The sequence below is a fragment of the Bombus impatiens genome, unplaced genomic scaffold, assembly GCF_000188095.3.
Source record: "Bombus impatiens unplaced genomic scaffold, BIMP_2.2 scf_2880, whole genome shotgun sequence".
NCBI lineage: Eukaryota > Metazoa > Arthropoda > Insecta > Hymenoptera > Apidae > Bombus > Bombus impatiens.
In genome coordinates this window covers 180,163-190,529 of record NT_179299.1, presented here as the reverse complement: position 1 = coordinate 190,529, position 10,367 = coordinate 180,163, and the positions used below count along the sequence as shown (strand labels likewise).

Here is a 10,367-nt window from a genome sequence, read left to right as displayed (position 1 = left end):
CCCCCCCATTCCTCGTTATCACTTCAAAACGATACATTAAAAGAGACAAGAGAATTAGTTAAATTCATCGTTCAGTCTGAATGGAATGGAATAAAATGACTGTCGTACGAAATCGTTGGCATAAGTATGCGCTTCCGGTTGAATGTTAAAGAAGCGATGATCCAATCGAGGGAACAGCGTGATCGAAAATGATGACCGTATTACGATCGTCGATCCTGGTGTCGGAGTGAGTTTCGAGTGCGCACGAAAATTGATCGTCAGTCAGTTCTTTCGTGGTTGACAGCTGTCAACATGCTGTCTACCGTTCAGTGTAACGGCGACGTGCATCAACGGAACTATCACGTCACGTACACGGTGAGTTTTTTCATAGCTGGATGAGAATTTCGCCGGTGAACCGGCTGGAAAAGTTGATCGAAGCGATGACGGGCGAATGATGGATAATTAACGACGGTTCGTCCGGCGAGCTATCCATGGAATGATGTAAGTGAAACGGATGTAACGTCGTTCTAAGAAATTCCTCTGTCGTGTAACACGCTTTAAATAGAGATTGCTTCAATAAACACACGATGCTACAAATATTCTCAACATCCTCGTCGAGTCTGGAATATCATCGTAAAAAAAGAGGAAATATCATCGTGACTCTTTTGTCGAGCGAGAATCATCGTTTCCAGCGGTTCATCGGCATTTAATTGTTCGTTACGTTTATCTTCGATTGTTATATTAATAGAATATAGAGACCGTACGTCGTCAAGCCTGCCTTTATGTACGTAGACTCCTAAAACTGTCTAGCGCTCATTTAAATACAAACTTCAATACGATCTTTCAAAACTTTATCCTCGTTACGTATGAATACGTAAACATTTATATCGACTCGCTCGTAAAATCATCAACATTATGAAACCGTAGATTACTTGTTGACGCATTAGGGCTTCGAGATGTCATGGCTCGAGAACGCATGGTGAATTACGATATAAGTATAACTAATAATAGCTATCTATCAAAATATTTAAATATCGAAACTCGATACGTTCCGCATTACATATTGTACTCTTTGTTTTATTACCATTCTAACAGCGATAATTTTTGCAATTCATCGGTATTTCAAACGTTATCTCCGGCATAAACTTGTCAAGAATGTACTGAAAATATACCGTGATCGTTCTGATATTTTCATAAAACGAACTTCCTCGCACGATTCGCGAATATGTATCGAATACGTATCACGACCTCCCGGCGCCTTACGTTATTTATCTATTCTCGGTTCAGCTTTATCGCGGCGAACGCGTTTACCCTGGCGCGGAATTTTCAGCCGCACACGGGTTTTCACACACGCGGGAAAAAGCCATGGAGAAACGTCTGTCACTGGGAGATTAGATACCATAAACGAGTGTTGCGGGACGTCTTTTGCTATCCGCTTTGCAAGCGGTCGAACGTGCTTTGTGTCCGAGGACGCGAGCGCATATTAAATTCCCCCGTGCCTCGAATCCCGAGAGTGCCGGTTTCGAAACTTCCTTCTTTCCCAAAGGGCGGCACGAAGATTCCGCGGAATGGCAAAAGGAAAAAGAAAGAAATATAGAAAAAAAATACGGTCACGATCCAAATGTCTTTACACGAAAAGGAAATTAGAAGTTTTAATCCGGCCTGTGTATTATCTCCTGTATGCCACAAATTCCAAAGTTTCCCTTTGAAAACTCGGTGTTTGGACGCGATTCGTCCGAAGCCCCGTTCGCAATTTGTGCCAAAGGGTATCGCCAACTCTGATCCCGGTACAAACTTCCCCCTGAACTCGGACTTTTCTCCGACCTTCGCGTTGAATCGAAGAAACACGAGTTTCCGTTTGTAGCTCTGGAAAGTTGTATTCGGCTCTCTCAGGGTGGCCGATGCAGCTCTGTGACGTGCAAAACGAGTCGACTAACAATTAACCGGAGCAGGAACGTGTCGACGCAAGATAGTTACAAGTTCTCGAACAAATTAAGCGACCAGTGCTCTCCCGGCCGAGGCCGAGGCCGAGGCGAAACTCGCCGCGGAAACCGCATTACGGAAAGTAAATTATAACTTGTGCTGCTCGGTTAAATTGAATTACGAGAGACTGCCGGTGGTTCGAACTGTGTTTAAACATTCTACAATTTAGAATATAGCGTGCATTAGCGTGCATTAAGCTTAATCGAGGCATGCTGTTATACATATTTATATTCGTAGCTGTTGATCGAAGCGGAAAAAGAAGGATGGAACAAAGATAAGGTGGAAAGGACAGTGAGATCAGTCGTGCCACACCTCGATCGATTAATTCGTGCTTCGATTTATTGATACAGCGTTTCGCTAACTGGACACGATTAGGATTTATTTTACTACGGATTATTCGATTATTGCAGACAACCCTAACACGAAAGCTTGTAATACGTTGTATCGAGAACGAAATCTTACTACGTTACTGGAGTCAACATTTAATATTCCGCTGGGAAGTTAAAAAAAACTTTTAATTAACTATTTGAGAAATTCGTGAGGTTATTAATAAACTGGTATAAATAATCTTTTCATAGAGATTCATCATTTGATTAAAAATATTAACAAAAGTAGAACGATATATAATAATGAGATTAAAAATTCAAAGAAAATTTTGAAAACTACCTCTCATCTTCATCGTTATCCAAAAACTTCCTGATAGTCTTTCGCTTGATATTCTTCGTGAATAAACTATGAAACAGAATTCAACCTAACATATTGTTCTCTTCTATTGATTTCACTCAAAGTTTCATAATATGCAAGTACTGCCATAATTTTTAGATTAAATATCCATTCGCAAATTAAATTTATGCAAATTTAATTTATACATTTTGCATATATTTGTTCAGGAACAAAAATTCATTCCATGAGTCGATGTCAGGAATTATTGATGAAAGCAAAGATCGGCTGACGAAACAAAATCCCAGTCGATTTTCTCAGTCGAATGCCCTGGATGATTGATTTCGTAGGTCGTGATGGATCGCGCGTTTCTTGACGCGTCCGCATGAAACCGCCACGAGGGAAACGCGAGAATCAGGAAGCGTCGTTGTCGCCTGCTTTTGCAAAACGTAGACGAAGGCGAAGGAGTACCGGCATCGAGTGACTCTTTCGCGGAAGTACACATGTATCATGTGAGCGCTTGTAATCTGAGAGCAGGGCGTGCGAGCGCTCGAAGGACGGAATGCGGTGGAAACGATCGGTTCACACCCGCCTGGTTGGGGTAGATCGACGAGATAATACGAGTACGATGATTTTATCAACGGTATAATTGATTAGATAAACGGTATTTGCTTGCATACCGTCGCAATGCATCACAATAATATATATCGGCTTCTAAATAAAATAAGCAATATCGAGAAAGGAATATCATATATTTCATTTTCGTAGAAAATTCATTATTGTGAAATCATATATGTATATAAACTGTATATTGTTTAAAACAAACAATAAGAAATCGTTATTGTGAAAGATTTTATTGCATCAACCGAGCGAACAGAAGTAGACACGATCCTATACGCTTGATAGATTATCGCGTTATTGAAATTTATCTTTGAAACAATAGTTAAAAGAAGAAATTTACAGATACGAGTAACGTGTATTCTATTTAATCAGCGTATAAAAAGTCACGAACCGATCGTTACGTCTACTTTGATATTATTTGTGTAAAGATTGTCTTGTCGTTGAATGAAAGATAAAACGAAGATGAATGAAAGAATCTGCTCTGTCTCCGTCGGTAAAACGTAAGGAGCATGTGCCCCCTTTATTTGTATTCACTCTGAAACGTACTGGTACAAACATTTGGTCAACGTGTCTCATCAGTGACACTCGAGAGTCGACTGTCCACTGTATAGATACACAGATGAGCCTATAGATGTAAATTTTTAATATACATACGTACAGTGGACGTAGCGAAAGCGTGTAGGAGAGGCAGACGAGCGGTTGCTGAGGATCGTGGAGGCGTTTATTTACGGTTACGAACGACAAGTTGTCGCCTGGCTGCTAATTGATGGTCCGCGGTGAACGAAAAGGAAAACGGAGGCAGGTCGGCCGCGATTTGCCTCCGTTTGTTCGGCGAATCGTGTATGCGCCTAATGTCGTGGTCGATTACTACGGTACAACAGACGGAATCGAGGAGCACCGGCGGTGAAACCAGTTTAGCACGTGTATGGTCTTGTTCGCGAGGTACCAGTTCGTTGAGTCCTCAAGTTCATCGACTTGACGCGACGTATCTGGTTCCCAATGCATGCACGCGATACACGCAATTTTATTGCACCTATTTGCTTTCGAAACTTGATTCAATAACGTCGAGAACGTTCGATCCATCGGTTCCTCTCCGATCGCAAGTCGAATGGGTCGTTTTTCAAAGAAAGAAATTTATCAAGGTACCTCGTTTACGTCGGCTCGCGAGAGCTTCTCTTTACCCATGGACAAGATACGAGACGTTACGATGCACGAGGAGCTTTTCATTGAAACTGCCAACTCACACGAGCTTTGTATATCAGGAAGTTGATAACGGTGTTATTCAAGAAGGAGGGAACGCTTCGTCGGCGTCGATTTTTCTTCGCCCTGTCGATCAGCGTTCCCTGTCTGCAAACAGTTTATCATTTGTTAGTCGTGAAATAGAAGCGTAACGCGTATTTCGATACAAAATATTCCGTAGTTACTTGTCCACGATGACTAAAATGTTTTGCTTGCTGTCGCTTAAACGCATACTCATATCGATATGGATTTATGAGATTCAACAGCGAGGATCAGCATTAGTTTGAATTATAGAAATATTTAAAAAATTTTTATTCAAAATTTTACGTATAATTACATCTATATTCTACGCTAACTATATACTACAAATATACTATTGCATATATTATAAGTCAAGATTAAAATATTTGTTTATCGCTGCTCGTAACAGATGGCAAACGAACGATGATAATTAAAAAAGAAGAAGAAAAGAAAAAGAGAGAAGTTCTAATACTGAAGGTTTATTAGGTGTTCTTCCAGTTGTAGCACGAAGTAGGCGAGCCATGTCATTTCAGCAGATTGTGACAAGCAGCAGTAAGCAATTTCTATGTTTCCGCGTATACCGCGAACATGTGTGTGAACACCAGATGCCATACTAATTCACACAATCTAATCCCGCATTTTTAATCGCTCCTTGCAGTATATTTCCATGCTCGACTGGCAACCACGTCGCGAACTTTCAGAGCAAACCGATATAGCAACCATTGTTGACACAATTGCTGCCTCGAATTTAATAAGTCATCGTCGAAACAACGTCATTACCATCGCCGACAAACTGTTTGATTTATCGTTATACTTTGAAAAGTTAATCCATTTGAGAGAGCTAGAAGTATTTTTGCTCGTTGACGTCAGTCTGTCATATAAATAGCATTTAAAAAGATTCATCGCTTCATGCGGACCTTGAACTTTGATAATAGTAATTGCAATCGTTATCGTAGAGACTTTTTATTAATTTTTTACTGTTTTCAGTCGAAGATGAAAATTATTTGAAACAAAAGCACGTGCAAGTGATTCGATTAGTCGATACATCGTAAGTTGCGAACGTGAACTAAATTCAAACACTGGGTCGTCTGATCGAAGTCCATGCGAAGTAACAATCATCCGAAAAGAATTTCCACTGAGGTTAATAAAGAAACTTCTCCTTATTTTACGTTTTCTCTTCGTGATCGTACAAGATACAGCAGGTCGTACGTTACGAGGAAGAAAATTTCGATATTTGGCCAGAGTCCAAGAGTGGAGTCGGAACTGGCATCGCGAATGATTCGGTCACGGGCATCGAGTTGGTTACTTATGAACATTTCTCGTTGCTCCTGACCAGGTTTCATGAGTAATCTAATCTGAAATCTTGGAAATCATTTATTCGAAAACTACGGATTGGTCTCCATTTTCAGCAGCTCTGGCTTCTCCAAGTTCTCGTCCAAAGTTTTACTCCGATATCGTTTTGCTCTCGTTGACAAGTACAATTTATGTTTATTTCTACATTAATAAAAATTAACAAAATGGAAAGCGAGGCTAGTTGGTAATTGAGAGGAATGTCTAGGATAGCGTTAGTTCAACGAAGATGTGTCAGACGGTTTAATAAAACGAGTAACGTATCGCACAAAGCAATCAACGAATCGAGTTTCTAAGCAATTTGGAGAAGTGAACCGAAATTCTTGACACATTTATTCCATTATAAGATGGTCATTCCTGTAAACAATTTCTGTCTACAAAAATATACATTTTCAGATTGGTTTCCAATACTACCAATATAACATTGACAGCCGTATTTCATTTCACTGCTAAAGATATTTCAAAATGTTTCATATCACATATATACGGTATATACATCAAAGTTTTCAGTATCAAAATACTTTCGCGTATCACTGTAGTTGCTTGGTATTTACGAATCCTGGTGTAAAGATCAAACTAACAACCTTTTCTCGCTTTTTCAAACGACTCTCGAAGTATGGACGAATAAAGTAATTTGTCACGCGTTCATAAATTTCTAAGACGATGATCGTGTCCACTGTGGAGATCGAGAAGAGGGTAGAACCGGCTGGTTCACGCGAGGGGTCATGGGTCAAAGATAAAGCGACGCTTCTTCAGATAAAATGCGTGCTTCCTCCGAGTTCTCTACGATCTCTATCGGGTATTATATTGCGCTTACGATGATCATAGGTTTACGTAAACTCGCGGAGGCCGCGCAACAAAGAAGGGGAAAGAGAACGAAGAAAAAAAGAAAAAGAGGTAAAGAATTCGCTTTCTTCTTCGGATGTTTGCATGTATAAATTGCGATGTACGCGAATGGATATTTATAACGATGAACGAGAAGGTTGTCACTTCCTGTGAGGTCATAGGAGAACTCGTCGCGAGCGGTCTTAGAAAGAAAAAGTGTTTACTCGTTCGCGTAAAAAGCAACAGTTGCGTAAGTATCGGTCATTAGGTGGACGAGAACACGTATGTATGAGTGTCGTATTCGTGGCAGAAGGCTTCCTGTCTCGAGTCAAGGATGCGGCCAATGTTGTACCTATTGTTTCCTTTATGCATTCGTTGCGAGTTTCGAATACCTTGTCTTTAATAAAGCATGTGTCTATCACTGATGGATTACTTTTAAATTTTCCAATGTTTCAATATTCAGATTTGCAAATTTCCAAATGTTTTACATATTCTGATTTCCGAATTTTCAAATTCTCGGATATTCAGATTTTCAGACTTCCAAATATCGTAATTTTTTAATTTTTGTCCAGTCCAATTTTTATTAAACTAAAACTTCGCTGTGAAGAAAAGGAAAGTTTCGTAGAAATAGCTGGCACCTTCAACTTTCAAAGGCTGAGATATTAAGTAATTATGACTCGCAAGAATCTTTTCAAAGTAGGCGAAACGAGCAGGAATTTTACTTTGCTTGCAAACGGATACAAACTAGACAGTTTCGAATTAAATATCAAGAGATAGCGCACGAGAATTTCACACGATTCGATAATCTTCAAATATCTCGGAAGTCTATCGCCTACAATTTTCATCGTACAATTTCGCAATAATTTATCCATTAATGCAACGCGACGTGACTTCGCCGATCGTCAATGTTATTTTGACTCTTTCATCATGGTACCGGTCACGACTGTGTCGAAGTGAGAGTTGATTCCTCCGCAGCTGTGCTCTCGTTGACTGTTCGACGTGATTCTCAATCGTAATGCGCGGTTTGTTGCGGGGCATAAGTCAATTAAGCCGGTATTAGCCAATCGGGTGTCTTTCCGCCGAAGCAGCTTGCCTTCTCGTTGATTATTTCGTTCGTTACGTTACACGAGATCCAGACAGTATCACGTTTACTTATAACATATTCTTCTAATCGTATCTTCGATATTTCTAGTCGAAACATAGAAAATGTCAATGACAAACAATCGTTTTCCATAAATAACTTTTTCTAATCATACGTGCATACAATCAATTACATTTATTATTGAAATGTCAATGCTTGCGTTAGCATTGAAAGATTTTCTGTCAGTCTAGAAGGATCTTCTTAACCTAACTTATAATACAAAAATAAAAAATCTGAAGATGAGAATTTTGCCAAGTAACGAAATAGTTTTAGAGGTGAGTTTAATCACGTTATGATATTCTGTTAGTAGATAGGTATGAATGAAATTTTGATGGATGAAATTACAGTTTGATTTATGTGTAATTTTGTACTTAGAATAGATCTTGTTAAAAATAGGTAAATGTCTTGATATTTTTAAACGATTGATATTTTGAAAGATTCTATATCTGTTGCGTCTGAATGGCATGTCTTTATCACGCGTGACTAAAATTAAATTACATTTGTTGACGTGGCTAATTAGCATTGAACAAGGTTGGACGTCGTCACGAAAGAAACACACTCGAGACTCTCGAATTTAATATGCGAATTTCCTGGTGAGAATTTGCATTTTTTAAAGTTTCATCTGCTTTCAAGCTGGCGACAGGGACCACAAGCGTTTCCAATTCTCGAAACCTGAGCCGCCAGCTAAGCAATCTGACTGGCGACGACGTCCGCTGTATTGCCTATTCTTCGTATTAAAATATCGTTGCTGTATAGAGGTTCGCCAACTGTTACGTGCAAAAACGCACGATACTTCTGCTCACACGAATACGGATCTTACTTAATTTCCTCCCTTCCATGTGTCCTTTTCTTGCCTGTCATTTCCATTAAGAAACAAGTTTCAACTTTGTAAAGCAATCAAAAATATACTCTGTCCTTAATTTATTTTCTTGGAATCGAACCGCGTTTCTTCCAAAGAATTTTATCTTTGATCTGTTCTTAAATACTTTTCATTTAAATTGTAGTCCGTAGCTGAATATTTTTTTACGGTACACAACAGATTACAATATTCAAGGTTTTTCTTCTGCATAATGTATATCCGCTTCTGGGAATTTAGATGTAAAATTTGCCGGCTGATTTATCGGTTACTCGGCTCCAGAGGCTTACACGAGGCACGGAAACATTGCCAGGCAAGTTTATAGAATCACATGGTTATTTAACCCTCGAGTTGGTATTTTCGTGGCTACCACTTAAATTATCGATACCGTGAATCTGAATTACTACGTTTCGCATCTTTATTCGCGCCACTCGCCGGACAAGGACACCCGTCTATTTATCCCAGCTATCTAGTCCTGGTAAAACGTGTTCTATCCGCGAAAGCCTATGGACTAGTTAAAGTGATTTATCGCTTCGTAAAATATTCTTCATGTCCGCCGTGCTCGAGCAGAAACAGCCAGTGACCAATTTAATTTCAATTCGTGCTAAATGTCTTCGAACGGTCAAGAAAAATTGCGCCATTGTTCTACGCAAAGTGTTACTGAGAATACCTAAAATGCCATTTAGTCAGTGTCGAACCGAGAAATATTACGCCTGTCGCTGAATTTAATCTCTATTTATCGGCATTTTTGTTGCCGCATAAAATATTAGAAGACGTTTCTTCAGAAGTCATTCAATATTTTATGGTCTCGCTGTAACGTGGAGCGCGGTAAAATTTTAATCGAATCTGCCAGATCTAAAACACATATCGATCTACTGCGACAGAAATGACCGTATAAGACGTATTCCACGTATTATTAATTTTGTGGAAGTTTAAAATGAATCAGACCAGCCGAAAATCGAACAAAATCAAGTTTTAATAGAAATCTCTGTTTCGGAACAATATTGAAATTTTACGACATTATTACTTATTTGGAGTGGTGGCAATTAAATTTAAGACACTTGAAACGTCTAGTTGAATTATCTCAAAATATTTCCATTGAAAAACATCTGAATTTCTTGAAATTACCACGCGAAATATAAAGCTTCCCTTCGTTTTCAAGAAATTATTAAATAGAATTTCTTTGAAATAAACTTTCCTCGTATTTAATCTTCCTCTATCTTGTTTATTCCTTAAAAGCAGGAGACAGAAAGATAGATCCAAACATCTCTAAATATTTTAAATTCGATTTCTTTATATTTTTTATTTCCCGCGCGTAAAACGAACTTTCTCTCCATTTAATATTCCACTAACTGAATTATCCCATAGAGAAAAAAAAAAAAAAAAAAAAAACTGGAGAGACGAAACGTAAATACATGTGACAAAATTGTTAAACTACATTTTTTTCAAATTATCGTGTCAGAAACAAACTCCGTCCAATCTACTAACTCACTTATCTCTTCAGAAACGAAAATACACAGTGTAATCCAAACCCTTCAAAAAGCCTATTAAACGCTATTTTTTTAAATAATCCCGCGGAAAACGTGTTAAACCACTAACCCCATTTGCTCCTTAGATAAAGAATCCACAATGCAAGAACCAACACTGCGAACACGAGGAGAGACGGCGAGTCGTAAGTTCGCAAAGGTGGCA

At 38.9% G+C, this 10,367-nt stretch overlaps 1 protein-coding gene across 14 annotated transcripts in view; it reads left to right on the top strand.

The window, feature by feature from the left end:
• LOC100746638 (tensin-1) overlaps window positions 1–10,367 on the top strand; it is a 184,111-nt gene that overhangs the window by 117,045 nt on the left and 56,699 nt on the right. The window contains exon 1 of one of the 14 annotated variants that reach the window (XM_012393408.3): window positions 21–354. The exons of the other annotated variants lie outside the window; for them this stretch is intronic. Coding sequence (XP_012248831.1) covers window positions 292–354 — 63 coding nt within the window. The 5' untranslated portion in view covers window positions 21–291. Of the gene's footprint in view, window positions 1–20; window positions 355–10,367 lie in introns of those variants that run through there. 14 annotated transcript variants of the gene reach the window in all.